Below are 17,728 nucleotides of genomic sequence, written 5' to 3' on the forward strand. Positions count from 1 at the left end.
AAATTTACGAAAACATTTTTATGAATTTCAACACAAAATTGTGTGTTTCAATGCACAGAGAGAATGATTTGTTAGTTTTAGAATAAATATACTTTTAAGCCTTTTCAACTTTAATCTAAAATATGCACTTTCCGTCTGCGAGAGACACCTATAACACGTTTAAGGAACATGTGCATATACTTACAAGCGATCACACTCACTCTTTTCGTATTATGTCAATGCTGAATTAAATTTTGAGGTAACTTTGAAATTTGATGCGTTGTTTTGTTTTGTTTTGAGTTGATTATGATGAAATACATGCATAAAGTACTGTGATGTTGTTACACAAATACCTCCAATCCTAGGATACAAACATGGTAGCTCTAGATGTTAAAACAATTAGTTTATGGGAAGCAAATATCAATGGATGTTAAAGCCGTCTCTAGTGCTGAGTGAAACAAAAATATCATTCTATTCGGTACAACCAAAGAAAACCTATCGATAAACCCAAAGAGAAACAGAAATGGAATGCACCCTTCTTCCAAAGTTTGCCGTCTGATGCTTAATTTGTTTCAGTTGTCTTCCCCATTATCTCAAGTCACAACCTTCCATTCCATGGCATTGAAATGCTTTCATTTTCACCGTCAACTCTTGTCCGTATTTCATACCTTATAACCCTCTTTAGTGCTTTAAGGTCCCATATACCAGCAACAAAGAAGGCCAGAAGTGGTTGCTGAAGTTCACTGCAATGGCGAGGCCAGAAAGAACGCGTAGACAAAAAAGCCTGGAGACTCTAATGGACTCGGACAAACCAGGAATCGGAAGAAATGTGAACCAACTGGGACCCCAGAAGTCCACTCCTGGCAATGGCCTTGAATTCAATAACCTCTCGTATAGCATCATAAAAAAGCAGAAAAAGGATGGAGTATGGATCAAGAAAGAAACATATCTTCTTCATGATATCTCTGGCCAAGCAAAAAAAGGTGAAATTATGGCAGTCATGGGGCCTAGTGGTGCTGGAAAATCCACCTTTCTTGATGCATTGGCAGGGAGAATTGCTCGAGGGAGTCTAGAAGGATCAGTTAGAATTGATGGAAAACCAGTAAAAATGAGCTCCTCTAGTTTCTTTATTTATGGATTCAAATCACCAAAGGGAAATATTCTCTCTTCCTATTCTCTTTAACTTAATAATGCTATATTATTGTGCAGATTACTACAAGCTACATGAAAATGGTGTCATCATATGTGATGCAGGATGACCAGCTCTTCCCTATGTTGACAGTTTTTGAAACATTTATGTTTGCAGCTGAAGTTCGGCTTCCTCCTTCCATTTCCAGGGCTGAAAAGAAGAAGAGGGTGTATGAAATCCTTGACCAACTGGGCTTACAGGTATATATAATCCATTGTCTTTCTCACTCGTTTAAACATAAAAGGCAGGTTAATGACTTAATTTCTGTTCAGAGTGCTACACATACATATATTGGTGACGAAGGAAGGAGAGGAGTGTCAGGAGGGGAACGACGAAGAGTATCTATTGGCATAGACATCATCCATAAGCCATCAGTTCTGTTTCTTGACGAACCTACCTCAGGCCTTGACTCTACAAGTGCTTACAGTGTTGTAGAAAAGGTTAAAGACATAGCTCGAGGAGGAAGCGTTGTCCTTATGACCATACACCAGCCTTCATTTAGAATCCAAACGCTCCTGGATCAGATCACCGTCCTTGCAAGGTGAAAATTTCAGAGCCTATATATAGTGTTTATATTACTATCCAAGGAGCCTAAAATGAGGAGACATATAGAGCTTTATTATGTAGACCATCTGAAACTGATAGGCACTGACAGGAAGACCAAAAAAGATAGAGTACATCAGTTTATGATTAGATAAGAAGCTAGAACTATGTGAGAAACTTTTAGGAAAACCATTATGGGACTTTCGTGGATGAACTAGAACAATATATTCACAACATAACATGAAAAAAGAAATTCCTGACCAGATTTGCTATTGTATTTTATGGTGCTGTAGGGGAACATTGATATACATGGGGAAGCCAGATGCACTACAAGCTCATTTGTCCAGATTTGGAAGGCCTGTACCTGATGGAGAAAACAGTATTGAGTATCTTCTAGATGTTATAAGTGAATATGATCAATCAACAGTTGGGCTTGACCCCCTAATCCAATTCCAACGTGATGGCCTCAAACCTGACCCAGCAGCCATGACCCCTGTTCCAAAAACTCCAAGGACACTTTTCAGAAGGAACACCCCTGCATCTAAACACTTGATTAGCCTACGCAGCCAAGGATTTATTGCTGGAACACAACAACCTCATTCTGCACAGTTTAGTTATCGCGACGACGAGGACGATGATGAGAATTTCGATAACTCCCTTGAAAGGAATACTGTTCCAACACCAAGGAATATGACCAGTGGTGTTCACCCACGTTTGGCTTCTCAGTTCTACAAAGATTTCTCAGCCAAAGATTTCTCTATCTGGCTTTACCATGGTGTCGTAGGAACGCCGCGGCGCCAACCATCATGGACTCCAGCAAGAACACCAGGATGGACGCCCGGGAAAACACCCATGTCAGGACCAAGAAGTGCAGCTTCCAACCAATATTCTGCAGCTTATCGGTATCCTTATCGCCCCCCAAAAACTCCTGCAGTGGATGACCAGTCTATGGACTACTCGGCAAATTCATATGCCCCTTCGGTTGAAGGATTTGAGATTGAGGAAGTGCTTGATGAGCCAGTCTTAGGATCCAAGTATGCAAACCCATGGTTGCGTGAGGTTGCAGTGCTCTCGTGGCGAACAGCACTAAATGTAATTCGCACCCCGGAACTCTTCCTCTCCCGTGAGATTGTGTTAGCTGTAATGGCACTTATCCTGTCCAGCAGTTTTGGAAATCTGAGTCATCATTCTTTCAAAGACATCAATAGGCTCCTCAATTTCTACATATTTGCAGTGTGCCTTGTTTTCTTTTCCTCCAATGACGCAGTCCCATCTTTTATCATGGAGAGGTTCATCTTCATCAGGGAGACTTCCCATAACGCTTACCGTGCTTCTTCATATGTTATTTCTTCCCTCATTGTTTACCTCCCATTTTTCGCTGTTCAAGGACTCACATTTGCTGCCATAACCAAAGAAATGCTCCACTTGAATAGCAATCTCTGGTATTTCTGGCTGACACTTTATGCCTCCCTTATTACTACCAACGGATATGTGATGCTTGTCAGTGCACTTGTGCCTAGTTACATCACAGGGTATGCAGTAGTCATAGCCACAACAGCACTCTTCTTTTTGACCTGTGGTTTCTTCCTCAAGCAAAGTCAGATACCCATTTATTGGAGGTGGCTTCACTATGTTTCTGCAATCAAATATCCATTTGAGGCATTGCTCACAAATGAATTCAAGAACCTCGACTGCTACACAGGAAACAAAGCAGAATTATCCCCCGGACCATTAGGAGACTTGAAGCCCAGCAAACATCATAACACCAGCCTGCCAGCTAACTGCTTATTAGGGGTAGATATCTTGTCCTCAATGGATATCAAAATGCAAAACATATGGTATGACATTTTAATCCTGCTAGGTTGGGGTGTTCTTTACAGGTTGTTCTTCTATTTGGTTTTGAGATTTTACTCCAAGAACGAGAGAAAATGAATCATTTGCCACCCCTTTTTATTCGGATAACCTGTTCATATATGCTCCGGCCTGCTAAAAAAGCTTAAGGTCACAGCAGTTACGTTATTTCTTGTATCATTGCTATCATATTCATGAGAACTCGTTATATTCTGTTAAAGAAGCTTGCGTGTGGCAATTTTTATGTTTATGAAATTACCACAATTAATTGCTCTTAGAGGAAACAAAAAATATCATAAGTGAACGTGTTATAACGGGGAAGATGGGTACATCAACACCAGCACTTGCCAGTTACTAGACGACAGGGGCATACTTGCCTGACCACCATTGTTCTCCGTTCATACCATGATCAATGTTAAAATACAGCCCTTCCTATCAATCACCACAGTTTGCATCCTCTACTCACATACAAGAAGAATGCTTCGGAGGCCCAACTTCCGAATGATAAGAGAGAAAGAGAGAGAGAGCGAGAAACTGACCCACCCAAAACTTCACAAAGTAACCTTCTGCATATTTGGATAGGAACTCTATCCTTCTTCTTTCTTCTTCCTTCCTTGACAAGAACAACTTTCCCTCAGATGGACCCAGTACGAAAGGCTCCGATTCCAAAACTCATTAACTAAATATGGTGTACTTCCGTCTCCCCATTACAGTAATCACAAACCTAAAATCAGCCTTAAAATTTGAAACATGTTCCAAATCAACACTAACATTTTCTACATGCAATCAGACAGAGGAAACGTCTAGACAGAATACATTGGAACTAAATTAATCTTAGCCTTTGAATTACACTATGGACATGTAAACTGAAATCAGGGTCTTTTTTATAAGGTATTCACTTAATGAGAGCTAGCATGTTGTGCAATTTTTCTTTCAAGTGTACTTTTGTCTGCCCCCACTACACTGTCAACCTCTTTGCCATTCTTAACAAAGAAAAAAGTGGGAACACTGCTAATATTCCAGCTTGCAGCAACATCTCTGGCCTCATCTATGTCAATTTTTAGAAAAACAACTTTTGGGTACTTCTCAGCCAAGCTTGTATAAATAGGGGAAATGAAGCGACAAGGGCCACACCACGTTGCAGTAAAATACAGGATCGCCAATCTTGATGTATTTGATGCAGCACTTAACTTCTTTTCCAATTCACCAGTAGAATGAATACCAATGACTTGCCCTTTAGAATACAACAAATGTAATAGATCATTAAATTAAATATAAATCGAAGGAAAGTCAGATAAATTGCAACAACTATTCTTTTAGGAATAAAAATGAAATATCACAATTAAATATGCTACAAACTGCCACAACATGCGCATGAGTTTTTAGTTTAATTAGGCAATGTAGCTTCTTACCGCTCTACATCCTACATCCATGAAGTTAGCCTACTTTGCAGGTGAGCAATTATGATGAAAATATGCATACTAAAGCGTTTACCACAGCCACATGAAAAGTATGATGCGGGAACAGATCAGACAATGAAATATTGTGTACTGTTTTTTTTTCACATTAACTACAAGATAATGAAGTCAACAAAGAAAGGTTTCTGAATTTTATTACCATCACCCAGATGAGAAATACAAAGACTTACCATCTTTTAAAGCAGATAAGGCTTCTTGAACCTGAAAAAAACAAGTCAACATAAAAAAACTTAGCTATAAGTAGATCACCCCATAGCATAGTTATTAAGGTGCATATAGGGAATGAACAACTTCATATCACTAAATCTTGCACTCAAATCAAGGAGGAAATAGAATGTAATAGGACAACTATAGTAGAAGTATGAATTCATAGGAAATGACAGATAGTCATTTGTTACATCACAATGGTATCACAAAAAGTAGCCTACAGAAACTAAATCCATTGAAAACAATACTCGATAAAAAAAAAAAGTTACATCTAGATACCCAAAATCAAGATAAGATTGCAAAACATAGGGCTAAGATAAGTTTGTAAGTCCCTAAAATACATGTCTATAAAAAATAATAGGAGTATTCCTTGGATATACACGCATCAAGGAACATCCTATGTGCATCCTATCAGATACATGTATGCTCTTGATATTATTTTTTTCATTTTTGGAATATCAAGGCATCATAGCATCCTGCAAACCTAACTACCAAAAAGATTGTTCAATCACTGAAACTATAATCTATACTTACTTGGGCTTCAGTTTCTTGCTCCTTCTTGATAGGAGCTTCAGTCTTGATAGAATCTCCTTTCTGCTGCTTTTGTTTTCTTAAGCGAGCATACTTTCTCCTATGCTCCTCGATTTTGCGGGCATTAGGTTCAACCTGTCCAGCCAAAAAAGATACAATTACAAAGAGAACAAGGATTCCTTCTGCAGATTTCATCCGTCGAAAGCAGGCAAATTACCTTTTTAAGTACCGTACTTAGCTCTTCATCGTAATCTAACTTTGAAGCCACATGAAGGTCACTCGCCGCTTCTTCCCATAGTCCCAACATAGCCCTCGACATTCCTCGTATTTTGTACCCTTTGGCTGAGTCGGGGTTAATCTGGAACAAATAATACACCTTTGAGTACACAAAATTATGGCGCAGATATTTCTTTTATACCATTTTTTTCTACGTTTGACAAGCAATAAAATAAACCTTCAAGGCAGTGTCAGCATCCCGTATAGCAGCATTTGGCTTCTTCAGTTTCACAAAGACACTAGCTGAAAACAAGAAATCAAGATTTCCAAATGATACAGAAGGCAAAACGAACAATAAACTGTAGAGTAGTAAGAAAGCAATACTGAAAGAAATTTATCAAAAGGCACTTGAATCTGGAAGAGGAATACACAGAGAGAATGAGCACCTCTTGTAGCATAAAGTATAGCTGATTGGGGATTCAACATAATAGCTTCTGTAAGTTGGTCCAGCGCTTCATCCAAATTACCTGAAAAAATCATTAAAAAAACTCAATTCGCAAACTGAAAGAAAGTCCAAGAAGCTTAAAAGAAAGTCCCAGAAGCTTAAATTGAGATTTAAAAGAGAGAGAAAGAGAGAGGGTAGAGTGTAAGTAATCATGAATTGCCTTGCCTTGCGAGATAGCATCGACTGCTTTTGACTTCGCCAGTTGAGCAGCATCCATCTGTTCTTCCGTCACTTCAACAGAAGGATCTCCCATCTGCAATAGCAACACAAATTAGGTCATTGCAGTGAGTATATATATATATATATACGCAGAAAGCATAGATAAGATAGCATACCTTCTGAGGAGGGTCATTATCGGGTTCAACAACATCGGCATTATCCAACTCTACATCAGATTCCACAAGGTCATCTTGAGCAGATAAAGCAGGTTCCGGCTTCTTCTCATCAAAGTCACCTGGTTCCTGCATAAGGTGAGTGAGTAACAAAAAGCAGAGATTCAAGAATTGAATTGGTGTTAATAAGAAAGGAGAAACGAAACGCACCGTTTTGGGTTGGGGAGGGATGCGAGCACCGAGGCTGCAGGAGTGAGGGAAGAAGAAAGCGGTGAAAAAAAAGCGATGAAAAAAATGGATGAAAATGGGAAGAAAAAAAAGCGATGAAACCTGAGAAGATAAGCCTTGAAGAAGGAAAGAGAAGGGTTGTGGAGAAGTGAGGGATTGGACTTGCAAGTCTCAATGAAGAGCTTCACCTCTCTCAGTTTCTCTTCCTCCATTCTCACCGCCTAGGGTTCCTTCCGACCACCCACACTGCTTCTTCACCTTCAACCTTCCTCTTTTTATCAAATCTTTAACACTTCCCTTAACATTTACAATATTCTTTCTAAATACATCCAAATCATTATTAATTTTATTTTTTCTCATTAATTTCTTACCCAAAACTTCACAAAAGAAACTTAACTAACAATATCCTAAAAATCTTTTAAAATAATTATAATTAATATCTATTTAAAAACAATCTCATGTGACTTAATCAAGAAAAAACTTCACCAATATGATTAACAAAAATTTTGGAAAACTTTGAAAAAAAAAATAACCAACCAAGATGAACTAGAAAATGTTATCAATATTGGTATTTTTAAGTTGTTGATAATTATTTAATTTTTTTTATATTTTTTGGTAATTGAAACAATGATAAATTTAAATTATTTTATCTAAACAAGACACTTGAAAAAATAAAATAATTTAAAATAAGTATATTTAATAAATTCAATTTAATTTTAAGTGTAAGCATTTTTAGTCTTTAAAATAATAGTATAAATAAACTGTTAAAAAATTGTTACTCGGACATTTTGTCTGAGAAAATAAACAAATTGTAATTGTCTTTGCAATAATAAGTACTGTAAAAAGAAAATTTCAGCAGTCTAAACTAAGAAACTATGGCATTGTTATTATTATAGAAGAAAATAAAGTATTGTTTATTAATGATAGAAAATAAATAGCAATTAAATGTCATTATTTTACAATCAAGTCCATAAATAAAACACATCCTAATCTTAAATTGAAATAAAGTAAACAATGCATGCATCTACACTGTAATTGATTTTTTACACTTTCATATGGCCATAAACCCTAAAACTAATTACTTATTTTTACTGGTTATTTAACAATGTGAAGAAATATATTTGATAATGCGAAAAAAATATTAAAAAAAGGTTGGAATGAGAAGATTGTGTTTCATGTTAAAATATTTATGATGTTTAAAAAAACAAATAATTGTTCATCACTTGTAAATTTGCGAATTTTTGACATAGAGTTGAATAAAAAAAAATCATTTTTTTTTTATAAAAAAAAGTTTCTTTTTTGTTTTGATCATTAAATTTATTGACATTTGACAAGTAAATAACACACCAAATTTACTGGTTTCAAATACATTTTTACATTTTATATTTAGTCTCTTTTTTTCAAAAATTTGTTTGATTAATTTATAATAAAGATTTGTTTTTCGCTCCATAGATTTATTGCATGCCTACATTTAATGAAATCATGTAATAAATTATCGCTAATAAACGTAGTTAATGAGTTTGTTACGTGATAAACGGAATTTTGACATGGATTATTATTTAATTTAATATACTATCACGTCAATGAAGTGTTACTTTGACTGGTGAATGAAACTAATTAATAATTACGTTTCTAATTAATTAAAAACATTGAATAGAAGTCTTGAGAAATATATTTAAAAAATATATTTTAGGAAAATATGGTTTTACAGAAGGTATACTGTAATAAGACATTGAGCAAAGAACAAGAGACAGAGACATCACATCACTGTCTCACTATTTTGTTTCTAACCTTTTCTTCATATATTAACAAAAAACACCATGTGGCCCTCACCCATAACAACTCTTATGTTTCTTTCTACACTCTGCCTCTACAATTTTTTTCTATTCTTTCAACTTCCAACCATTCATTCATCTTTAAATTTAAAAATCTACATTAAGAAAGTTATTACTAGATTAAACTTTTGATTAAAACAGTAACACCATGGACTGAACCCAATTTGGTGAATAAGCAAATCGTCCTCAATAATGATATTTAAAGGTGTTAATTCCTGTTACTGATATTGAAAGACATTAATTCTTATATTAGCACAAATCAAAGATACTCAGTGATTAGTCCTTATTACTGAAATAAATCAGTAACAAGACCAAATGCAGAGGAGATAGGGAAAGATCCTAGTATATGTAAAGGAATACACAAAAAAAAGATAAATTTCACACTCAACTAAAACTATACTTATTTTTAACTACACTGAATTCTTTAATGTCAATATTACCTTGTTTGTGGTGTGTGCGTATAAATAAATCTTAAACCAAGTGGCAAAAAGAAGGATGAATTAATCAAAGCCCATCCTTACCATACCAAGGTGGCGATCACGTTCACAACCAACTTTTTTGGCAATAATAAAAGCCACCGACGAGACATCACAACCAACCATCCTACGACAGCTACTATAACATCTCTATTACAAGTTTTCAACAGACACAAGAATTCAACAAAAGTAAAAGGCATGTTTAAAGCAAAAGTAATAATTACAATCAACCAGAATCCAACAACAACAATAGCTAATGGAACAGATATCCACTCCCCCAATGTATTAATTGAGAAGAAAAAAGGAGGAGACGGCACAATGGAGATTTGAGGAGAGAGAAAAAACCAAGAAATTGGAAAGTTTGGTGCCAAAGAAATTTGAGGCCCAAGCTACAGAATACAACCAACATACGCACAGGATTTAGCTTTAGCAGGTAAAATATGGGCTCCGACAATGACAAAGCAAAGTCCAGAGGAAGAAACTCGGGCAGAAGATACATCTTCTACAATTCTATATCATTGACGGGATCATGTTGGATTTGGTCCTGCTCCTGCTCCTCTTTAAGGCTAGACCTTCGCAACTCTTCTATGCTCCTTACCACTTCAGACATTGAAGGGCGCTTGTCAGGGTATTGTGCTGCACAATCAACTGCAAGTTGCAACAACTGAACCATCTCCTCTTCCACATTCTGATACCTGAGGAGCTCAAGATCAAAGACCTCAGAAGTCCACTCTTCTCTAACCACAGATTGAACCCATCTGGGAAGGTCTACTCCTTCCTCATTCAGGAGAGCATGGGTAGGTGCCTTCCCAGTCAGAAGTTCCAAGAGTAGCACACCAAAACTGTACACGTCTGCCTTCTGAGACACCCTGCGAGGATCAGTCACCTCAGGTGCACGGTAGCCGGCGACCCTGTTGGGGGTGGAGGAGGGGCCAACGAGATGTGCAAGGCCAAAGTCAGACACTCTGGCATCATATGATTTGGTTAAGAGGATGTTGGATGACTTTATATTTCCATGAGAAACATTAGGCCCTCGTGAATGCAGGTACTCAATGCCACGGGCTGCTCCAAGTGCAATACCTGATCTCACTTCCCAATTCAGTGGCGTCCTACCCGCCCCTTTGTTTCCTGTAATCAAATAAAGATCAGAACACCACCCATGGTACCGTACCACAGTAGGTACACTAATGAGTAATGAATGAGCCTTTGCCTCGGGCCCTATTTCACACAGTTCCAATGAAGCCTATGGGATTTGGAAACTCTTGAAATAAACAGTGAAAATTTTCAATTTGAAATAAAAAAACAGTACTTAGAACTCAATTACCCCATCTACCAGTATCTGCTTAAAGCCTAGTCTAATAATAGCAGGAGATGGGGAGGCAATTCAGACAAACAACCACCCATGTGATCCAATCGGACCTTAAAGACATAGTGCGAAATCACATCTTCAATAACCCCAACCATATGCATAAAAGAGGGAATGTGAAATGTATTTAAGAGTCTAATTCCTAAAGCATGCTGCCAAGATGCAGCGAAATGAAAATCACTAACATAGCCATGCCATGATGCATTGCCCAAAAAAGAAACTCGATTACAGTAAGTAATGATTGTCCAAGAACTGGAAAAGGGCGAAATTGAGTGAAAAGCGAGCACAGAAAATACTGAAAAGAGAGAAGGAATGGCAAAAAAGCCGACTAACCATGTAAAAGTGCAGACAAGCTTCCCATGGGCATGTAATCATAGACAAGGAGCTTCTCATCTCTGCTGAAATAGAAAGCTCTGAGAGGAACCAAACTCTCATGATCCATAGCTCCCACCGCTTCAATCTTCTCCTTAAACTCCTTCTCAGAAATCGTCACATCCTTCAACCTCTTCACCGCCACCACGGGCCCTGCCTCCAGCACCGCCTTATACGCCGTCCCGAAAGTCCCTTTCCCCAAAACCTCCGCCGAAGCTCTGAGCAAATCCTCCAAATCAAACGCCTTAGCCGCATTACCGAAAAACACCAACTTCTTCGCCGCCCCACCACTGTTCCCTTCGGCCTTATTCCCCGCCGAAACCGCAGCCGCAGCCGCAGCGACAGCCACCGCAGAATTGCCGTTGGCATGACCGCCGTTCTCGACATCCGGAAGCCCCTTCTCTGCAAGAACCTGGGCGTCGGCCTCAGGATGTTTGACAGTAGCAATGTCGACGGCGCTGGTCTTCTTGGCAGTCTTGCTCCTGCACAGGAAAATGAAGAGGAACACGAGCAGCAGAAGAAACACAACCGATCCGACAACAATCCCCGCAATGGCGCCGGCAGATAGCTTGTGTTTGGTTTTGTTGTTGGGCTTGGCGTTGTTGTCGACGGAGATAGGATCGGCTATATCTCCGGGGCAGAGAGAGAGTGGGCGGCCACAGAGGGAGTTGCCAAGAAAGGAATCCTGAGGGAATGTCTGAAGCTTGAGAGGGACAGAGCCGTTGAGGAGGTTGTTGGAGACGTTGAACTGATCCAGGCTCAGTTTCCCCAGGTCGGGGATTGGGCCCTGGAGCTGGTTGTTCTCCACAAACAAAGTCTTCAACCGGGTTAGGCTGTTGAAGCCCGTCGGAAACGGGCCTGAGAAGTTGTTGAAGCCCATGTTCAACCGAACCAGGTCCGGTAACTCGAACAAGAACGCAGGGATTGCGCCGCTCAGAAGGTTCCGCTGAATGTACAGGTTCCGAAGGTTAACGCACGCCGCCAGATCTGAAGGCAGGGAACCCCGCAGCGCGTTGAAGCGGAGACTCAGGGTGCGCAGCTGTGTCAGATTGCCGAATATTCCGAGAGGGATTTGGCCGGAGAGAGCGACACCGGGGAGGTGAAGCTCGACGACGTGGTCGCGCTCGCATTGGACCCCGGCCCACGTGCAGGGGCTCTCCCTGGTGGCGTTCCAGAAGAGGGTTCTGCCGCCGACAGCAGAGCGGAGAGCGAGCAATGCGGCTCGCTCGGAGGCCAGATCTGCGTATGCTGCGGCGAGCATGAGCGCCAGAGTGGCCGCCACAACCACGAGGGTGTGCTTGTGAGGCAGCATTGGTGAGTGGCGGCAACCTCAGCCGCAGAAGGCTATGCTCTGTTTGGATTTTGGATATAATTAGGAGGGGATGGGATGGTTGAGAGAGTGAGCAGCCAAACAGAAGCAGAAGCAGATGTTGGGGGAAAGAAAGAAAGAAAGCAAGTGTTCCAATAATATCTCATTTTTAATTAAACTCTTCTAATTAATAAAATACTCCCATGAGTTGGACGCACCTCCAGCCTGTGTGCTCCCAAACACACATAACCCTATCTATCTATGTATCTATCTACCTACGTATACGTATCTATCTACCTACGTATACGTATCTAGCTACTTCACTACGTATTTACTTCCTGTTCTCTTCAAAGGAATCATCTCATATCACAACCAAATTGGTCAAATATTGATTTATAATTTTTTTTTCAATTTAGCAGTAATTAAATTGATAATGATGGAAAATATAATGAATATGAAATTCGGACACTCGTCTTAAATGTTGTATCCGGATAGACACACATCAAACACCAACACTCATAGAACATGTATCAGTAAAATGTCTAATTCAAAAATATTTGTTAGATTTCTAATAATTTTAACACGATTCTAATATAATTTTAAAAGAGATAAATATATTAATTTTCTAAAAACTTAAATTTAGTGTATAAAATTTTATAATAATTACAAAAATAAAAAATAAATTCTTCTGAACCAATTATGATAAACATCTTTATGTTAAAAAAATAAAACATATTTTATATACAAATTTTTATTTTATATACAAATTTTTATTTTATATACAAATTTTTATTATTAATTTATATAATTTATTATTATATAATATATAAATTTGTGTTGTGAATGTGTTTATTAGTGTATTATAGATTTAATAATATAAATAGAAAGTAATTGATGATGAGAATAAATAGAAAAAAAGTATATGGATGGAAAGTGGGGAACAGAGAAGAGAAGGAGAAATAGGTTGGAGATGGAAGAATAGTTCTTGTTGTTGTTTTTTCACCAGTTTTGTCTTCTAGGACTCACCATCTATCTATCTCTGCTAACACCATCCTTAATTCCACTTTTTTGTTTTCTTCACTTCTTGTCCTACATTCCACTCCTTTTCGGCATATTAGGATTTCCCTTGTCATATTGCTTTCTTTTCTCCCAATTTTTACACTAATCTTCCCACATTCACTCACACAACATTACTTTTTGTTTAACCAAAACACAACTAAGTACATGCCATGGAATTTTAATAACTGTGAAAGAGTTTTTGATGTGACAAATATATAGGCCACAGAAGTGGAATGCCACTTTAGGAGTGCCAAATTCAGTGTGCACTGCTTCTTTATTTATGTCACAACATATGTCTCAATCTCTCAAAATTAGATATCTATCAATTATTGCAATTTATTACTTATTTCACCTTATTAATGGAAATTCAGATCAAAGGAGACTTTCCTAATACCGTATTATTAAAGAATACTAGATTCGCACGCCATTTTAAAAATGAAATACATGGGTATATTAAATCATTTTGAACAAATATATATTTATAAAAAAATACATTATAAACAATTGCTCATGAAGTCCATTGAGTAATATAATGAAGATTGTTGTATTATAGATGAGATGGTTAAACTCCAAGATAATATTTTACAAGCTTCATGAATTGGTTTTAAGGAAATAAGGAGACTCAACCTGGAGAATATACTCTGACACTTAAGTCAATAAGAACATAAAATGTAGTGTATATAGTCAGTATAATGTAAAGCATGAGTTCAAATTACTCACTGTGAGTTCTAGTCAAGAGAGATGTCTCTCAACTAGAACAGTTAGTTTAGCCAAAAACAGTGTTTTTTAGTCGAGTTGTTGTTTTGTCTTGATCATACCACTTTTTTTTTCCTTATATACCGTAGTGTTATGATGCCCCTTCTGATATTGTTTTAAGTTATATTCCCAAATTAATTATAATACTACATATTCAGTCAATTTTCGTAATTAACATTCTCCTCGTTTTATAAGGAGTAAATAAGATTTTTCTTTTATCATTTTCAAATATAATTATCAGGTTTGCTTTCATCTAATTATTGAACTTGACTCATGTTAAATTGTGATTAACAAAATTTTGAAAATTGAAGGTAATGTTTCACTAATGAGTTTTCTTACCTTAATAAAGATTAGGAGGAGTGTTTATTAAGTGGAGTATGATAGAGGGGACGTGACCAAATTAGTTGAAGGAGTGTATTATGAAGGTTTTTTCAAAATATTTTTAATTTAATTAATATAGCAGTTAATTATTTTTTATCTATAAAATTAATTTATATTTAATAATTTTTTTTAATGTTACCAAGGTTATTCAATTATTTACCCTACACTCCACGCAACACAATCGTATAAAAGTTTCTCTTATTAACTAAGCATTCTAATTAACCATGTCATGTCTTCTTAATCACTCCACTTCAACTGCAAAATTACTGAATTAAGTGATTCTGGAAGCTTAATTACAAGTTATTAGGTAGCTGTACTTGCCATGGAATTGGACTGTAAGCCTTGTTTGGCTTCTCATCTTCTTTTTCCAACCTAACGTTTTTATTAAGCATGTTTCAACAATAACATCACTCCTACCAAATGCACATGTAAATGAACTTCATTCCATTACAGACCACCAATGCACATTCAAATGCTTATTTATAAAACATTTTTAGACTTCCTATCACCAAACACATTCTTAACATCATCACTGCATTTAAGCTTCACAATATGCACTATGCTAAATTATATATCATCTCAAATTTTAAGACTCACTATAACACTGCATTGTATTACCCTTTTGCTGAACTATTTTTTTTTTAATTATGCGAATTTATTAAATTATAACTAATGACATTTTATTTAATGGAAAATTGGTTTTAAAATTAAACTAAAATAACATTTTTTTTTTGGTATAACAGAGTTGCTTTTCTTAATAATCCAGACTACATGCTCTACTGTGAGTAAAAAAAAAACTTTTACTCAGCAGAACACATAGGATTCTTGAATAGTAGTTCACTTTTTTACTTCTAAAAGTAGTGCAATGATATTTGATTAATTGAAAATAGAAAAAATGATGAAAAGTTAAGGCGTGGGCCATATCTTAATCTTCTCCACATCTTCATTGCATTTTAAACTCAGATGACAGCCTCTACATTTTCAGATTTTTCTTATTATAAGAGACAAAGTAATAAAATACTAAAAATCCCTAAAAAATACTGCAACTTGTGCTTAAAAAAATCAGAATTGGTGATGGCTCCTAATCATTGCATCACATGACAAAGTCTTATTATAACTTTGTTAAGATGTGGTTCGCAAAAACATTTCACCAATTTACTACTTTATTTTGTTTTTTTTTAAGTTATAGTGTGGTGAAATGGTGTTAATGTCTATTTTATTTAAAAAAAGTTATTTATTTTTTATTAAAATAGGAGAGCCGTAACTATGAAGATTTACTGTATATATAAGATTGTAATTAATTTAAAAATATAGTTTAAAACAAGACCAGATATAAGGAAAAAGAAAAAAAACTATCATATATAAGGAAAAGAAGAGAAGATGATCAGATAAAGGGAAACAAACAAGAGACAACTATAACTGAGACAAGGAGAACAACACCAGAGGACACAACAGATGAAGTATTTTCAACTCGTATTTTACACTATACTCATTATATTTTATGTTATTACTGAACGGCGGAATATCTTGTCAAATGAAACCTCGAATCCATAAAATTTACAAAGATAATCATCTCAAAATTTAACCGACCTCAAATACATATCTCAAAATTTAACCGACCTCAAATACATGTTTTGGTTGAAAGACATTCTCTGAGTGAGAAAATTTTCATTTACTGCTTTTATTTTTATGAATAAAATTGTGATGTTATTATTAAAGAATGAGAAGCAATGCAAGCAAGTTTAGCAAATTGCATCTTGGAAAGTGAGTAATAATTATTGGGTCCTGCAACCACCTTCATTTGTTTATTCATGTTGGCTTTCTAGCTGGATAACATATAAAATCTTTGGGTTGCCTTCAAATGCTTATGCAGAATTGAATGCAGGACTCAAATATATTATTACATGATGCAGTATTCAACCTGAGGCTGGAGTAGTAAACATGCATGTACTAACACCCCAAATCACTCCAGGTTGTACAAAGATTCTCCAACCAACCTTAACTTTCGATGATGCTAACACTCTGCAAGACATTTATTTTTAGGTACATAAAGAAAGCATATGTGTTTGGTCACAATAAAGTTCAGTAAATCAAAGTGTACAAAAAAACAGCTTTTGATGACACGGATGAACAAGGACAGCGAATTACAATGAAGAAAAGACTCACATATGAAAAGGTTTTATATAAAGCTACTTGTTCCATATAAGGGATAATTAAAGTAACTTTTTTTTTCTGCTAAAGAAGAATTTTTCGAAAGAGCCGAATTCAGTTAAAACAATTTAAATGTGCATAGATATGACCATTCTTTGAACTTTAGTAAAAGCAAATCTTAGACAACTATTTCCAGACACACGTATTTCCCTCTTCCAATCAACAGCCAGAAAGAAACTACGCATGAAAGATCTTTCTGAGGTGTGTCATCCTATTCACATTTAAATATTAACTTCAAGAACTTCCCCATCAACAGAATTGTAGATTAAACAAAAAATTTATCAAACATTTCTTGAAAGAGATTGATAGATCCATCTTGAGTTATATTTTTATAATATGAGATCTCTGTCAGTAAATTTCTTCAAAACCCCTTTTTGGGAATAGAATAAGAACACAAATAAATTTAATTTCTCTATTTTTACAAATTAATTTACACATTAATTAATTTTAACTTTTGTTATACCTTGATTTTTCAGTGGTATTCCTTCTATACATGGTGCATCAAGTAATACATTACAGAACTGCTATGTCTCATGACTTACAGAAGTGAGAGTGAGAACATCAGAAAAATTCCAATGATAATCAAAATAGAAAATAAATCCATCTTTACACAACACTAACTATCATTAAGTTGTCTTTCTGTTTTTGCTCTACTTGGCCTATTAAGGTCCATTCATCAAAATACTCGGATCAAAGTAAGTAAAGAAGAAAGCATAAGATTCTCTTTGTGAAATGAGAGAGTTGAAGAATATGTTTACCTATTCATCTAATACATTCTCTGAAGTTTATGTCTATAAACTATAAAATATAGTTTTCCTTCACAGACTGCGACTTAAGTTTCAGAGGGTTTCATTAAAACCATGAATGTTGAACATTATCATCTATATACAGTGAACACGTAATA

The 17,728-nt window shown here is 36.2% G+C and overlaps 3 protein-coding genes across 5 annotated transcripts; 1 reads left to right on the forward strand and 2 right to left on the reverse strand.

The window, feature by feature from the left end:
* The first annotated feature begins 584 nt into the window (after positions 1 to 584).
* Positions 585 to 3,807, forward strand: LOC137813058 (ABC transporter G family member STR). 2 transcript variants are annotated; one of them, XM_068615353.2, is made up of 4 exons: positions 585 to 1,081; positions 1,189 to 1,368; positions 1,441 to 1,709; positions 2,005 to 3,807. In XM_068615353.2, exons 1-4 carry the CDS (start codon positions 728 to 730, stop codon positions 3,641 to 3,643), a joined length of 2,442 nt encoding a protein of 813 aa, XP_068471454.2. In that variant the 5' UTR covers positions 585 to 727; the 3' UTR covers positions 3,644 to 3,807. The 2 variants fall into 2 exon arrangements, with proteins under 2 accessions (XP_068471454.2, XP_090155461.1); XM_090299335.1 differs by having other exon boundaries at positions 1,189 to 1,709.
* A 46-nt stretch (positions 3,808 to 3,853) lies between these two features.
* Positions 3,854 to 7,433, reverse strand: TDX (tetraticopeptide domain-containing thioredoxin). Of its 2 annotated transcripts, XM_068615355.2 has the most exons (10): positions 7,162 to 7,433; positions 7,042 to 7,075; positions 6,835 to 6,960; positions 6,665 to 6,752; positions 6,441 to 6,521; positions 6,233 to 6,297; positions 5,996 to 6,136; positions 5,782 to 5,913; positions 5,211 to 5,241; positions 3,854 to 4,796 (listed from the first exon to the last, which is right to left on the reverse strand). In XM_068615355.2, exons 1-10 carry the CDS (start codon positions 7,269 to 7,271, stop codon positions 4,462 to 4,464), a joined length of 1,143 nt encoding a protein of 380 aa, XP_068471456.2. In that variant the 5' UTR covers positions 7,272 to 7,433; the 3' UTR covers positions 3,854 to 4,461. The 2 variants fall into 2 exon arrangements, with proteins under 2 accessions (XP_068471456.2, XP_068471455.2); XM_068615354.2 differs by having other exon boundaries at positions 6,835 to 7,075; positions 7,162 to 7,420.
* Positions 7,434 to 9,549: 2,116 nt separating this feature from the next.
* Positions 9,550 to 12,700, reverse strand: RLK902 (receptor-like kinase 902). Its single transcript, XM_068615356.2, has 2 exons — positions 11,070 to 12,700; positions 9,550 to 10,498 (listed from the first exon to the last, which is right to left on the reverse strand). The coding sequence occupies exons 1-2, from the start codon at positions 12,418 to 12,420 to the stop codon at positions 9,873 to 9,875; spliced, it is 1,977 nt and encodes a 658-aa protein (XP_068471457.2). The 5' UTR covers positions 12,421 to 12,700; the 3' UTR covers positions 9,550 to 9,872.
* Positions 12,701 to 17,728: the final 5,028 nt, after the last annotated feature.

Source organism: Phaseolus vulgaris, chromosome 2, assembly GCF_051622355.1.
Source record: "Phaseolus vulgaris cultivar YP4 chromosome 2, ASM5162235v1, whole genome shotgun sequence".
Classification (NCBI taxonomy): domain Eukaryota; kingdom Viridiplantae; phylum Streptophyta; class Magnoliopsida; order Fabales; family Fabaceae; genus Phaseolus; species Phaseolus vulgaris.

What these genes read in the sequence shown, in the direction of transcription:
- LOC137813058 (XM_090299335.1), top strand. Translation starts at nt 728, where the DNA reads ATGGCGAGGCCAGAAAGAACGCGTAGACAAAAAAGCCTGGAGACTCTA. An exon ending in TTAGAATTGATGGAAAACCA is followed by an intron (nt 1,082 to 1,188) that starts GTAAAAATGAGC and finishes ATTATTGTGCAG; the next exon opens with ATTACTACAAGCTACATGAA. An exon ending in CAGATCACCGTCCTTGCAAG is followed by an intron (nt 1,710 to 2,004) that starts GTGAAAATTTCA and finishes ATGGTGCTGTAG; the next exon opens with GGGAACATTGATATACATGG.
- TDX (XM_068615354.2), bottom strand. Translation starts at nt 7,271, where the DNA reads ATGGAGGAAGAGAAACTGAGAGAGGTGAAGCTCTTCATTGAGACTTGC. An exon ending in TTCAAGGCTTATCTTCTCAG is followed by an intron (nt 7,076 to 7,161) that starts GTTTCATCGCTT and finishes TCACTCCTGCAG; the next exon opens with CCTCGGTGCTCGCATCCCTC. An exon ending in AGTCGATGCTATCTCGCAAG is followed by an intron (nt 6,522 to 6,664) that starts GCAAGGCAATTC and finishes TGATTTTTTCAG; the next exon opens with GTAATTTGGATGAAGCGCTG.
- RLK902 (XM_068615356.2), bottom strand. Translation starts at nt 12,420, where the DNA reads ATGCTGCCTCACAAGCACACCCTCGTGGTTGTGGCGGCCACTCTGGCG. An exon ending in CTTGTCTGCACTTTTACATG is followed by an intron (nt 10,499 to 11,069) that starts GTTAGTCGGCTT and finishes ATTTGATTACAG; the next exon opens with GAAACAAAGGGGCGGGTAGG.